The sequence below is a fragment of the Tiliqua scincoides genome, chromosome 4 (genome assembly GCF_035046505.1).
Source record: "Tiliqua scincoides isolate rTilSci1 chromosome 4, rTilSci1.hap2, whole genome shotgun sequence".
Classification (NCBI taxonomy): Eukaryota; Metazoa; Chordata; class Lepidosauria; order Squamata; family Scincidae; genus Tiliqua; species Tiliqua scincoides.
The window spans coordinates 7,182,524-7,197,177 of record NC_089824.1 but is presented as its reverse complement, the minus strand read 5'-3'; the positions used below and the strand labels follow the sequence as shown (position 1 = coordinate 7,197,177).

General features: G+C 46.8%; 1 protein-coding gene across 3 annotated transcripts; it reads right to left on the bottom strand.

Annotated features, from left to right (window-relative positions):
- Positions 1-2,380: 2,380 nt before the first annotated feature.
- LOC136649370 (mas-related G-protein coupled receptor member H-like) lies at positions 2,381-7,246 on the bottom strand. Of its 3 annotated transcripts, none has more exons than XM_066625947.1 (3): positions 7,172-7,246; positions 5,723-5,950; positions 2,381-3,912 (listed from the first exon to the last, which is right to left on the bottom strand). In XM_066625947.1, exon 3 carries the CDS (start codon positions 3,856-3,858, stop codon positions 2,938-2,940), a length of 921 nt encoding a protein of 306 aa, XP_066482044.1. In that variant the 5' UTR covers positions 3,859-3,912; positions 5,723-5,950; positions 7,172-7,246; the 3' UTR covers positions 2,381-2,937. The 3 variants fall into 3 exon arrangements, with proteins under 3 accessions (XP_066482044.1, XP_066482045.1, XP_066482046.1); XM_066625948.1 differs by having other exon boundaries at positions 5,723-5,959; positions 7,172-7,239; XM_066625949.1 differs by having other exon boundaries at positions 5,723-5,803; positions 7,172-7,237.
- Between the last annotated feature and the right edge of the window lie 7,408 nt (positions 7,247-14,654).

Here is a 14,654-nt window from a genome sequence, read left to right as displayed (position 1 = left end):
GAGATACAGGAAGCTGGACTAGATGGGCCTTTGGCCTGATCCAATGGGGCTCTTCTTATGTTCTTAGAATGATATGCTTCAAATAAGACTTTTTTTTCTCACTAGAGCTGTGGGCCAAGTCAGTAAAAGACAATTAAGACATTTCACACAAGTATTTATTAGTTCCAGGACATATTTATGAACCCAGGACATCCATTTGGCAATAAATACAAAGAGACTCACAATTTGAGACTTAAGAATTTAAAGTGCAAGTTACGTTGGTGAAATAACATCTTATAATTATTATAATTAGAAATGTACACTGCTTTACCAACTGAATGTGCAATGTGTATTGTAATATTTAAGCCAAGAAGATTCAGTCATGTTGGTGCAATATTACAGATGGGCTTCATAATGGCAATGATGAATTTATACTAGAAATGTACATTCATTTCAGGACAAATGAAAAATTGAACCCTGTTATTTGGAACTTATAGGTAGGGGGCTTATGTTTCCTTGAGGCCGCAAAGATCCCCTCAGTGGTTGCCTCCCAGTACCACCAATTTCTCTTCCCGCAATGCCTCAGGACATTGCATTGTTCAGGACATTCTTTGTTCCAGGGCATTCCTGAGAAAGAAAAATGATAGCCACCAGTGGGGTGCAACCTGCTGTTCTTTTCCCCCAATGTCTGCACTACCAGAATATCTGCTGTACTGTGAGAAAATTGAATGGCAACACAAAGAGGCAGCCTCTAAGACAGGGGTCTCCAAACCCCGGCCCAGGGACCACATCCGGCCCGCAAGATTCCCAGCATCTCAGAGCGGAAAATAGCTCCAAAGATTCACTTCCGAGTTTCCCAGGATAGGTATATATCACATTCAGCCACTAGAGGTACTGAATGTAATGCAATGGAATGGAAAGAAATTATTCCATTACATACAGCACCTCTAGTGCTGGGAGACCCAGAATAGAAATATAAATTAATGTCTACATTAAACTGATATGGAGCAGGAACTGAGACACACACACACACACACACACACACACACACACACACACACACACACACACACCCCAAAAAAGTTTGTGATTTGCATCATAAGTTGCTTGATGCTTTTTCAAAATCCATTCCTCCTTCTTTCCGCCTTCTGCTCCCCCCAATCCTTTTTCAAAATTCATTCCCCTCTTCCTGTGCAAGTCAATTTTGTCCTCTGCTTCCCTCTTCTTTCCACTCCCAGCCACTTGTTGTATTCAATCAGCACATCGCTTCTCCATGTGTGTGTTATTTCTTCTCCAGCCCTCAACACTGTGTCAGATATACGATGTGGCCCTGGTGCAAGAGACCCCTGCTATAAACAGAGGTGTTTTTTGTTGTTGTTGTTTTCAGTGAGTAAGATAGGATTATAGCCTAAATCTTTCAGAATACAGTGGACTTATTTCTGAGTAAAATAACAAACACCTCTAGCTATAAAGCAAATGTGAGTTCCTTTCTTCTTTGCAGCGTGCTTTTAAAACATCCACGCCTGTCAGGTCTCCTTCCAAGCTCTTGACAGGGATTTAGGGGAAAGTTTTGGCATATGGAAAGAAGCTGGGACCATTTTAATAATGGCTAGAGGCACTGAGTGGCATTCCTTGCACCCGCCACCACTGCCAAGGAAATCTACGGTGTGGCAAGCATTGAGTGCAATGAGGATTCCCAAAGAATAGCCATGTTATATGTTTGCAGCAAAAAGAACGAACACACGTACAATCCTTGGCATGTCAAGCTAATAAAATAAGCTCAGTTGGGGAGAAGATGCTTGATGGCGGGGGGGGGGGGAGTATGCTTGAATGAGACCTACACAGCTGCTGCTAGCAGATAAACAATATGAGGCTAGCTGGAGCAATGTTCTGACTTTATAACAGTTCAATACTGCCACCGGGTAGATGGGACTCGTCAGCCTGGGAAGGCAGCTCATCTGAGAGAAGGAAAACTCTGATCCCAAACCTCCACTGCCTTGTGGCTACATCCAGTTATGGAAAATGCTTCAGGAGTCAACCTCGAGGCAAAATCCGGAGCCAGAGTCCCTGAGGCAGTTCATGGCTGAACACAGTCACGTTCTGGCAACTCCTGCGACGCTGCTGGAACCAACCGTATTGGCCTCTGCCTTTGCATTGGACCATTTCAGCGACGTGGAGAGGGGGGATTTGCTGCGTGGGTAACAGCCTATCCTCCATACCTACTTTACCCAGGCTTCACACACTGGAGAGGACACTCTGTTCCAGAACCACCATTCAGAGCGTGACACCATAGTCTTCCGAGACTGAAGGATGCCAACAAGAAGACTATCACATTCTGTATGGCAGCAGAACAGCGTCCTGTTGTCGCAAAGTATGCATATTTTACTTACCTTCTGCAGCTGTTCAATCCCCACCACCAAGTATGCAGCTTGCACTCCACTGGCATGGCTGCACACTATAACATAGAGGGGGAAAGCGTTGGGGCATAAGACTGTTTCACATATCATCTGTTGACTACCTGGACTCAGGTACGCAGGCTGCTTCTGAGCAAAGCGGAACAGATGTCCACACAGCAAAAATGGGGTGGAACAGGCTACTAGAGGCCTGCAGGGGTGGTGCAAAAGGGCCACACGTAAGAATAAGCAGCTTCTCTGCAATGGAGCACAAGTGGGAAAGGGATGATATCGATTCTCATGCAGCTTGCTCTGCTTGCTGCTCTACGTAGGCAGAGGAAAGTAAAAACATACCACACATCTCCTTATGAGGTTACCTTAAACATGAACCCATTTATTTTGAGCTGCCTACATTGTTGGGATTTTTGGACCATCTATGGACTGAATCTTGCTTATTGCACCCTGTAGGCCATCAAACAGACTTTCCTGACATCTCTGAATCAAATCGTTACAGAAGTTACCATTATAACAAAGTGCATAACATCTTTTGGATTTTATGGACATATCATAACTGGTTTGGAATTGATACTTCAACGCCTTCTCTAGAGTCTTCCTCCTCCTCGAAAACCCTCTGCAGAAGAACCTTCATGCTCACACAACCCTGGGTCTGTCTCCCAACCAGGAAATAAATCACTGGCTTAACACTGCTGTTTAGACACACCCCTAACAAGCCACAAAGTATTGCATGAGCAGGGACGTACTGAAAAAAATGGACGATGAAAACGACGTTGAAAAGAGAAGCAAGGAGGATGGAGAAGAAAAGAGTACTCAGGATGGCTGCTGAAAGCTTTCCGCTCTGCCTCTGTTGTGTTTTAAAGCCAGTGTGAGCGAACAGGATCAGACTGGAGATAGTCATGAGTAATAAGCAAACAAACTCAGTCATATAGTATGGGGTGAGCACCAGTTTAGAATTTCTAGTGACCTTAATGAGCCGAAAAAAATAAAATCCAGAGAGAAGGCAGGAGAGGAGCCATATTAGAACACACAGAGTCGGGGACAAGTATGCTGGTCTGCGGCATCGATGCCATGCTGGGAAGAAGATGGACACACACCGCTCAATGCTGATGGCTGTCAAGAAGAGATGACCTGCCATATACATTAACAAGAAAAGCTGGAGAAGTGAAGGAGGAAGCAGTAATGGGACATTTCCAACAACGGCCCCATAGAAACCAAGAATTCCAGCTACAAGAATACCAAAGTCAGCGACAACCAAATTCAGGAAGTAGGGGGCAAAAGTACTCCTCTTAACATGGAAGTCAAACAGCCAGAGGACCACTCCGTTCCCAACAAGTCCAAAACCGCAGATGACTAGTATGCAGATCCAGAGGACACATTGCAGATTAATGGATGATGGATTGTTGAGTCTGACGTTGACTTCTGGTTCAGAAACTGTAGGTGGCACCGATGCCAGGCTCAAAGTGGACATGATGCTCAGACACAAGCACTGGGCTCCCAGCCCTCTTGTGTACAGGTGCTCCAACTAAAAGGAAAAAAGGCAGGTATATATTCATTAATTTAGGGCGCAATCCTAACCCCTTATGTTAGGCGAAATCCCAACAGCACTGGCATAGCGATGCCAATGGGACGTGTGCTGCATCCTGCAGTTGGGTGTCACTCACAGAGGCCGCCTCAAAGTAAGGGAATGTTTGTTCCCTTACCGCAGAGCTGCATTGCCCTTATGTCATTGCTGGAAAGCACTGACATAAGGGGCTAGGATTGCGCCCTTAAAGGATTTTATGCTGCTCCTCCACAGCTCAAAGCATAAAACATAAAAACGTAATTTAAGATGACTAAAAACAACTATACAAAATTTTTAAAAAATGAGGACTGGCATCCCCATGTATGTGCAAATTCAGGGCCTGATCCAGAGCCCTGTGCACACCAGCTTAGCGCCGGCGCGCACTGTCATGTTTGTGAGCCCAGACCGTGGGCCTAATGCCAGAAATAGCCTAGTGCGAGCTCATGTTGGGCCAGCTCCAATGCTGGGCCTGTGTTCTGCCACCTATTAGTTGCCCGGACCACACGGTGGCAGAGAGGTGAGTGGGGGTGTGGGGGAAGGCAGGGAGGAGACATTCCAGGGTGGGGGGAGGTAGGTAGGAAGGTCAGGGAAGGTGTGGCGGGGAAGGGAGCACTCCATCCCCACCTTTCACAATAATTAACTTTGTTTTCATTCTTACCAAGAGAAACAAGAAAAAATGTTCTTCCTTTTACCGAACACTACAAACATGCAAGCTTATAGCAGGACGCGCAGGCAGGTAGCCTGAACACTTGAAGAAGCTAATCAAATGCTAACAGCAAGAAGTTAATTTCCTGCTTTAGTGTTCAGCATGCGTGATAAAGACCCGATCGTGTGATAACAACCTAAATGACGTTAATGGGCACAGGGATGCACAGAGATAGGGTCCCCCAGTAGCCACAGTTTCTGCATCCATGGGGGGTGCTGATAGGAGTGTGCCTGTACTTTAAAACCAGCTAGACAGCAACATTGTATGAGCAGATTCATAAAAGCAGCATTAAGTAGACAGGAAATGGTCACAGACTCACATGGGGGATCATCCCTTCTCAAGGCATAAGAACATAAGAACAGCCCCACTGGATCAGGCCATAGGCCCATCTAGTCCAGCTTCCTGTATCTCACAGCGGACCACCAAATGCCCCAGGGAGCACACCAGATAACAAGAGACCTCATCCTGGTGCTCTCCCCTACATCTGGCATTCTGACTTAACCCATTCCTAAAATCAGGAGGTTGCGCATACACATCATGGCTTGTACCCCATAATGGATTTTTCCTCCAGAAACTCGTCCAATCCCCTTTTAAAGGCGTCTAGGCTAGACGCCAGCACCACATCCTGTGGCAAGGAGTTCCACAGACCGACCACGCGCTGAGTAAAGAAATATTTTCTTTTGTCTGTCCTAACCCGCCCAACACTCAATTTTAGTGGATGTCCCCTGGTTCTGGTATTATGTGAGAGTGTAAAGAGCATCTCCCTATCCACTCTGTCCATCCCCTGCATAATTTTGTATGTCTCAAGGCAAAGCGAAACAGCTGTGTTTTTAAACCCCACTGGAAACTTTATAAGAAGACCTATCCCGATCCAAGGGAACAAAAGTCCCCTTGCCTCAAGCAGACCTCTTGATCTCCACCACTACCACCACCACTGTAGCATGCAGTGTATCCCTCCTTCACAAGGCTGGAAGGGGACAGGATTGGGGCAAAATTCCATCACCTCCTCCTGCTCTAAGCCCACATTTCTCCTCAATGCTAACTTCCCCATTTTTATTACCTCACCTGTTTTCACAGCTGTGCCAGAACTTTCCCCCTGGTTGCTTTTTCTTTCCTCAGAAGTGACAGAACTCCCCTTGGTGGCTGCTATGTGGAAGACATCAGAATCAACTCCCAACAGTCAGCGTGGGTGTCCGTCCTTTACCAACAGATTTCTCATGTTCTAGAACCCTTTGAGAGCCCCACCCGCGTTGCTTTGTGACGAAGGCCTTCTCTTCCTCCTCTGCCTTGAATCTGCAATGACTCCAAATGAAAAAAGGGTTGCCAACACTGACTCAAGCTATTCCTGGAAATTATTTGTTCCCCAGCGTGATGTGATGTTGGAAATACAGTACCACTACAGTACAATTATGCAGGGGATGGACAGAGTGGATAGAGAGATGCTCTTTACACTCTCACATAACACCAGAACTAGGGGACATCCACTAAAATTGAGTGTTGGGAGGGTTAGGACAGACAAAAGAAAATATTTCTTTACTCAGCGTGTGGTTGGTCTGTGGAACTCCTTGCCACAGGATGTGGTGATGGCGTCTGGCCTGGACACCTTTAAAAGGGGATTGGACAGGTTTCTGGAGGAAAAATCCATTATGGGTTACAAGCCATGATGTGTATGTGCAACCTCCTGATTTTAGAAATGGGCTATGTCAGAATGCCAGATGCAAGGGAGGGCACCAGGATGAGGTCTGTTGTTATCTGGTGTGCTCCCTGGGGCATTTGGTGGGCTGCTGTGAGATACAGGAAGCTGGACTAGATGGGCCTATGGCCTGATCTAGTGGGGCTGTTCTTATGTTCTCTGAATTGGGCTTGGTGTAAACCACACTATTTCGTAACGTTTCCCTGGAAAACATTTTTGTGCAGAGCCCAATTTGAAACCCAACATGGGAAGGCACCTTTTCCCTGGAGGAATACAGTCCTGCTGTGAACAGTCTGGAGTAGTCAGGATTGTTTGTGGGTCCTAAAAACGGAAACTGAAAAGCCGATAGTGGACAAGAAAGATGCATTGAGCCCTATGGAAAGCGAAACTGAGCAGCACGTGCATTTGCCTACTCGTGAGTAGGCAAATGTGTCTCAGCTCTCATGGAAGGCCAGGTGAAGGAGAATGCAAGGCCACCAGAACGGTCCTGATGTGATGAATGTGGAGCTCAACAAACAATCCAAAAGGTGGTATCCCCCCCCCCCACCATAGTAAAAGGGATGAAAACAGAGGCTTGAGCCACTGGTAAAGTGAAACTTTCTTTCTAGTCTCATAAAACTAGGTAGGTCCCAATGCATAAAACCTCCCCAAAAGTTGTCTAACAGAAAAGGACCAACCCACAGCTCTGCTGTTGCCTGTATTCTGCCAATAACAGGCCTGGCGCCGGGCAAGGGCAGGAGTAACCCTCCATCAAATACAGAGAGGGCCATTCTGGCATGGTGAAAGTTGGACTGGTGCCTCCTTTAAAAGGTGTTACTCACATGGCATAGGCAGTATTCCTCAGGTGGGTGGGGCAGGGACTCACAGCAGGATCTGTACTTGCTCCTTGGTATTTGATTGTCAGTCCAGCAGCAGCAACAGCATAAGATTTCAGGAAGTGCCTGGGACCCCACTAAGGGATTTGTGACAGACGGAGCTGTTTTCGGAGCTGCTTTCTTACACAGACCACCTCTTATGGCTGGAAGTCATAAAGGGACCTTTGAGGGGGATTGCAACTGTCAAAATTCCTTGTTCGACAATCCTGTCTTGGTTGCCAGCAAATCCAGAGGCCCCTTTGGGATGCATTATGCTCCAGCTGAATCTGACTTGTGGAGAGTGCTAGATTCATGGGGTGCCTGCATGGCATTTGGTGGTCAAGCATGCTATTCTTTTTTCAATTACAGGCCCAGCCTATTTATACACGGATTTTTTATACATGGATTTGACTCAACAGGAATGGCCCCTGCAAATGAGAAGGAATGTGCTGATCCCTGGAGAAGGGGAAAATGCACCCCTTTAAAATCAGTTTAAAAAACTGAACAGTCCTTTAACAATAGCCTCCTTAATGAGAGAGAGAGAGAGGGCAACTGACTGACAATCCATCAATCCTTCTCTCTCCAGGCGACCCCTCCCTTCCCCTTGAACACGTGAAAGAAAGGTGATCGCTTTGCATTTGTGAAGGGAGGGGCTGAGTGAAGCTTTCTAAGCTCTTGGAGGAGGACTGGTTGATGGATTGTCTTCTTAATGATTCTTATCTTAGAGTCAAAAGGTCAGCAAGGCTGTTTTTCAATCAGTGGAGCAAAGAAACTTTGTTTTTTAAATTGATTTGCTATAGTGCATTTTTTGTCATCCACGTGAGTGCTTGGAACGGAACCCATGCAAATAATTAGTCTCAACCTGTATACACAATGCATTTGCTGAGTGACCTGGTGGTGGGATTATACATTTTGCACAGGAGAGGGATAGGTGCCATAAGGTGAACCACTATGTGTTTCCACCCATGTTTCCCCCTTTGCCTGAGGTTGTCCAGTGGTATGTGACTTCATCTGACTTCATCCTGGGCATCTCATGATTGCTAAATTCACTATAGGGAAGCGAGACTAAGACCCCTAGAGACTAAAAGGTGCTTCTGGTCACTCTGGAAGGCATCCTGGAGCCTATAGAGGCAAATGGAGTGGGTTGTGGGCCCAGCACAACCCAGAAATGGCCTCTGGGGTTCACAGAAAGACTTTGCAGCTGAGTGTTGAACATGGGGCCATGATCCCCACACATCAGGTCATAACCCACAGTTCTCTCTCTCTCTCTCTCTCTCTCTCTCTCTCTCTCTCTCTCTCTCTCTCTCACACACACACACACACACACACACACACACACACACACACACACACACACACACACACACAAATCCACTTGGCAGAGATCTGGAAAGGTTTTTGGTGTGTTTTGCAAAGGGAGAAACAAGCTGGGGCCATTTTCATAATAGCTACAAGATGCTGTGGCAGGACTTGTGTTCCCTGCACTTGCCCACATTTCCAAGGAGATCTATGGTAAGCCAAAGGATGGGTAAAAAGAACAGAAAGGATTCAGGACTTTTCGACTAATTCCAAAAGAACAGCCATGTTTTTTTCTTCTGCATTGAAAAGAGGAAAAAAAGGAACAGTACTGCTTGTTCCACATGCACAGCAAGGGCAGTCAGTCCTATGTCTTCCCAGATGGCTAGTGCTACACTGCCAGGGCTGCAGGCTCATGGGGAAGGGTCGCAGTGGGAGAATAAAGGCCTGGCGCATAGAACAGGTTGCAGGTCCAATCCCTGGCACCTCCAGATAACAGATGAGCTGGCAGGTGATGGGGAAAACCCTTGCCTCAGCCCCTACAGAACCTCTGCTGGTCAGCGCAGATAATGATAGGCTAGCTAGAGTAATGGTCTGGCGCAGCGCAAGGCATCTTCATGTTATTCATTCATTCCCCAGACTCCAGTGTACAGGCTGCTCCTGGGAAAAGCAGAAATAGAACTTCACACAGGGGGCCTGAGGAAGAGCAAGCCGCAAGATGCTCCCCAGGGAGCTGCAGATGGGCCTCATGTAAGAGTGAGCAGCTTCACTACAGCGTTGTCTGCACGGCAGCGCACTGGAGGACAAGGGGTAAGTTAAGGTTCCTGGCCTGGCTCCAAAATCCTATGGAGCTTGCTCTGCATACTGCTATGCACATGCAAGGTCAGTAGAAGGGTGTCCCAAAACTCCTTATTGTGGCACCTAAAAGATGAGCTCATTTATTGTGAACTATTAACACCCTTGGGCTTCTGACTCCCTAGTGACTGCATCTCAATAATTTCAGTTGCTTGACTCATGCGTCTTATATCTCTGTTTTCTAATCTCTTTTTCCAAAAGATGATGCCACCAAAAATGGGTTTGTCATCAAGGGGCCAGTTTGGGCAATATTTTACCCCCTAAACCAGCCCCACATTGTAATGAATGTGCAGGCTGATGGGGCCCTCTCCTTGCTTCTGAGATAGTTTCCCTAACCACACCGGGAGAGCAATTTCAAAATAGGTTTGGCAGCACATGGAGGCATGTGATTCAGATGAACCATGCACCCACATGATCAGGGAAGGAAGTGCACAAGTGTTATCTCATAGGGGAGATTCTGGAGATGCAAGGGAGGGCACCAGGATGCAAGTTTCTTGTTATCTGGTGTGCTCCCTGGGGCATTTGGTGGGCCGCTGTGAGATACAGAAAGCTGGACTAGATGGGCCTATGGCCTGATCCAGTGGGGCTGTTCTTATGTTCTTAACTACGATTCCCAGGAAGCCTTGCAGGTCTCTTGTTATCTGGTGTGCTCCCTGGGGCATTTGGTGGGCCGCTGTGAGATACAGGAAGCTGGACGAGATGTGCCTATGGCCTGATCCAGTGGGGATGTTCTTATGGAGGTAAAGGAGCTTGGCTTTTCAATGGCTGTCCTTTAGAAGAAATTATTAGTGTCTGGTTCTTCATGCTAGTTATCTGCCCTTCTGGACTGCTGGGAAATGGAGCTGTCATCCACCGAGTTGGCGTGACAGCCCTCAGAGATATCTGTGCCCCAAACCTGTTCATCCAAGTCTGCTTTAAACCTCAACAGGGGCAGAGGGAGAAGCTCCCAATGGCTGTCCTGGTCACTCTTTTCTTCTCCATCCTTTTTGCTTTTCCTTTCAATGCCATTGACATCCACAGGTTTTTTGTTTTTTTTTAATGAATCCTCATTAATAGTACATTTTGCTATGCTTCCATGCCAGTGCTAGTTTTGCAGACCCTCACTCCCTGCGCCTTCCAAACTCAGCAAGCTTTCTTTCTCTGCTTTGTTTATCATCTTTATTCCCCTCTCTCATCTTGGCCCAATGTTTTTAATCCCCCTAATTAAAACACTTTATTTAAAGTTGTTTTTAAAGTAATATTTTTACCCCCCCCCCAAAAAAAACAACTATAACTGGCTTAAATGAGAAACTTAACAGAGCCAGACCATTGCCATTTTGAAAGACAGTCCCCAGATTTCATTTTAATTTCATGTAATGCTTGACAATTTATGATGTTTTGTGATGATGCATCTGTTTTTATGATGTTGTTAATCAGACTGATTCTAACTTTCATGCCACAACATTTCTAAACAAAGTGTCACTATCTTTGTGAACCCTGAACTTTCTCAGGCAAATAAGAAGCTTTTGCTGGTTCCTCCGTGGACCAGTTTTGGCAGACAGTTTGTACAAGTACAGACACTGCAAAACACCTCTCTCTCTCTCTCTCTCTCTCAGACAGAGAGGGAAGGGGCTATGCTAGACATGCATTCCTGAAGCACAGTGAGTGTCATAGAGAAAGTGATGAAGAAATTGGCAAGTGTTGAAAAGTTGCAAGACTCCTTACAAGCCCGACAGATGCAAGTCAAGAGAGGAGAAAGGTGGCTGATACTGTGGAAGAAATCCAATGTGGAACAACCCAGAAGACCCCCTTCCCAGTGTAAAGCAGTCGGAGAAGAAGCACTGAGAGATGACTACAGTGAACAGCATCACCCAGAGCTTAAAAAGACAAAGCACCAAAGAAAACTGGCAGAGAGCCCAAGCAGCTGCTTCTCTCCGTCCCTGGGATAACAAAACCATCATGTGTGCAGTGACTGGCTAACCTCAGTAAGCATGTGCGGGTGAATGGATGAGTGGAGAAGCATATGCCTTATTAAATTGTCAGCTTGCTGGTCCCCCCTCCCAATCTGTGTTCAGTAAAGCTTGTTTTAATTGGATCTTGCTGCCTCAGAGTGCTCTGTAGAAGCAGGACCAAAAGTCATCACTTGGGGGTGGATTCCCTGGGGCCTGCACAGCCCCTCTCCCCTGGAGGCAGACTCCAGTGGGCCAGTGTCAGTTTGCCCTCTAACACACTGAACAACAATATAGAAAATGTTTGCAGAAATAAGCAGGACACCTTCAAGCAAAATCAGCTATCCCTGGAAAAAAAGCTAAATAATGATGTCAATGAAACAGGTTATAGACCAGAGATGAACAAGGCCTAGTCCGGGTAGCATTTGGGGGAGTTTAAATAAGCCACAGAACCAACAGGAGAACAGATACTGCAACTTAAGCTGTAATGGATGTGCATTGCTTTGTACTTCTTGGGCTCCAAAACTGATCAGCCAAAATCTCTAGCATATTCTCATGTTGGCAACCTTCAGTCTCGAAAGACTATGGTATCGTGCTCTGAAAGGTGGTTCTGGAACAGTGTCTAGTGTGGCTGAAGAGGCCGATTCGGGAGTGACAATCCCTTCCACACCAGGAGCAAGTGCAGTCTGTCCCTGGTCTGTCTCCCTGGCTATGGGCCTTCCTTCTTTGCCTCTTTGCCTCAGTCTGTTGGCCAAGTGTCTCTTCAAACTGGGAAAGGCCATGCTGCACAGCCTGCCTCCAAGCGGGCCGCTCAGAGGCCAGGCTTTCCCACTTGTTGAGGTCCACTCCTAAGGCCTTCAGATCCCTCTTGCAGATGTCCTTGTATCGCAGCTGTGGTCTACCTGTAGGGCGCTTTCCTTGCACGAGTTCTCCATAGAAGAGATCCTTTGGGATCCGTCCATCATCCATTCTCACGACATGACCGAGCCAACACAGGTGTCTCTGTTTCAGCAGTGCATACATGCTAGGGATTCCAGCATGTTCCAGGACTGTGTTGTTTGGAACTTTGTCCTGCCAGGTGATGCCGAGAATGCGTCGGAGGCAGCGCATATGGAAAGCGTTCAGTTTCCTCTCCTGTTGTGAGCGAAGAGTCCATGACTCGCTGCAGTACAGAAGTGTACTCAGGACACAAGCTCTGTAGACCTGGATCTTGGTATGTTCCGTCAGCTTCTTGTTGGACCAGACTCTCTTTGTGAGTCTGGAAAACGTGGTAGCTGCTTTACCGATGCGTTTGTTTAGCTCGGTATCAAGAGAAAGAGTGTCGGAGATCGTTGAACCAAGGTACACAAAGTCATGGACAACCTCCAGTTCATGTGCAGAGATTGTAATGCAGGGAGGTGAGTCCACATCCTGAACCATGACCTGTGTTTTCTTCAGGCTGATTGTCAGTCCAAAATCTTGGCAGGCCTTGCTAAAATGATCCATGAGCTGCTGGAGATCTTTGGCAGAGTGGGTAGTGACAGCTGCATCGTCGGCAAAGAGGAAGTCACGCAGACATTTCAGCTGGACTTTGGACTTTGCTCTCAGCATATTCAGTGAAAGGCAAAGCAGACCCTCCAATTGGTCCTCGTGGACCTTGGCAGCAGGGCCGACCCAAGACTTCCGGAGGCAGCATGTGAAATCCTGCCCCTATTAGTCAGTGATGAGGCAGCTTCTGCTCTTTCCACAGTTCAATATTCTAGCTCAGAACTCTCCTGCCCTCTACATTCCTCTTACTCGCTGTCTCCCGCTTCCATTTCTAGTCCAGGGAGCAGAAGGAGAAAAAGGAGCAGTGGCGGCAAGTAGGAGGGCAGCGAGGGCACACCTCACCAGTCTGCTGCCTGAGGCAACCGCTTCAGTTGGCCTCATGGAGGGGCCGACCCTGCCTGGCGGCACCAGGTGGGCAGCACACTTGCTCACCCACTCATATCCATGGTGGTGGCACTCAGTGGGGGTGCCCTCAAGAAGAGCCCTCAAGGCGGTGGCGTAGCTGGAGGGGGGCTCCGTTTTGCCCCCCCCCCGCCGGGAATGGCTCCGAAGGGAAGGTCCGCTCGCCCACTTCCCTGCCAGGCTGAGTGCTCCGCCCCCCTCCAGCTATGCCACAGCCTCAGGGAGCACTTGGGTCTTTGAATCAACTCCCCTGGTTTCAGCTAATCCAGCTCTGTCATATATGGTTCTTCTTTAGGAGTCTAGAAGGTGATGGATGACCATTTGTAAGAATTTCCAAGTACTTCTCTGACAATTACTTAGTTACTTTTCTTGGTTTGTGAATGATTTATTATACAGACACTTCCGTTTTTCTCTCTCACGATGATTAAACAGGAATGTAATAACCTATCATTCTGAGATTATTGCCTCAATATTAGTTTAATGGAGAGTTGAATTAAACCACCATCTCCTGCTCTGTACAAAAAATTATGAATGAAATTATGCCAAGGATGAACCTAATGAATGCAAGCATTCGACTGTGCACTTTGAAATATTTCAACCTGAAGGAGAATATCGCTACAGACCTAAACTCAGAGTTTGCTAGTGAGTAATCCCCATTAAACACAATGGGATTAACTTCCAAGGCAATATGCTTTGGATTGCACTGCAAAAGTACCATAAGAAGAGCCCTGCTGGATCAGGCCAAAGGCTCATCAAGTCCAGCTTCCTGTATCTCACAGTGGCCCACCAAATGCTCCAGGGAGCACACAAGACAACAGACACAACCTGCTTCCCGGTGCCCTCCCCTGCATCTGGCGACCGGAGGCAGCCTGCCTCTAAAACCAAGAGCTTGTACATACCATCCCTGCATCAGCTCAATCGATGTGAATAGGAGTTTCACAGAGCAGAAGAGTTTGCTTTCATCCATGATAAAGCACCTGCTCTGCATGCAGAAGCTCCCAGTTTATTTCTTTATTATTATTATTATTATTATTATTATTATTATTATTATTATTATTATTATTATTATTATTATTAACAGTATTTATATACCGCTTTTCAACTGAAGTTCACAAAGCGGTTTACAGAGAAAATCAAATATCTAATGGCTCCCTGTCCCAAAAGGGCTCACAATCTAAAAAGATGCAACACCAGCAGACAGCCACTAGAACAGACAGTGCTGGGGTGAGGTGGGCCAATTACTCTCCTCCTGCTAAAAAAAGAGGAGCACCCACTTGAAAAAGTGCCTCTTACCCAATTAGCAGTGGTCTTTACTCAGCATGTGGTTGGTCTGTAGAACTCCTTGCCACAGGATGTGGTGATGGCGTCTGGCCTGGACGCCTTTAAAAGGGGATTGGACAAGTTTCTGGAGGAAAAATCCATTATGGGGTACAAGCCATGAT

Excerpts from the sequence above, each read along its gene's own strand:
- LOC136649370 (XM_066625947.1), bottom strand. The coding sequence starts at position 3,858 with ATGTCCACTTTGAGCCTGGCATCGGTGCCACCTACAGTTTCTGAACCA.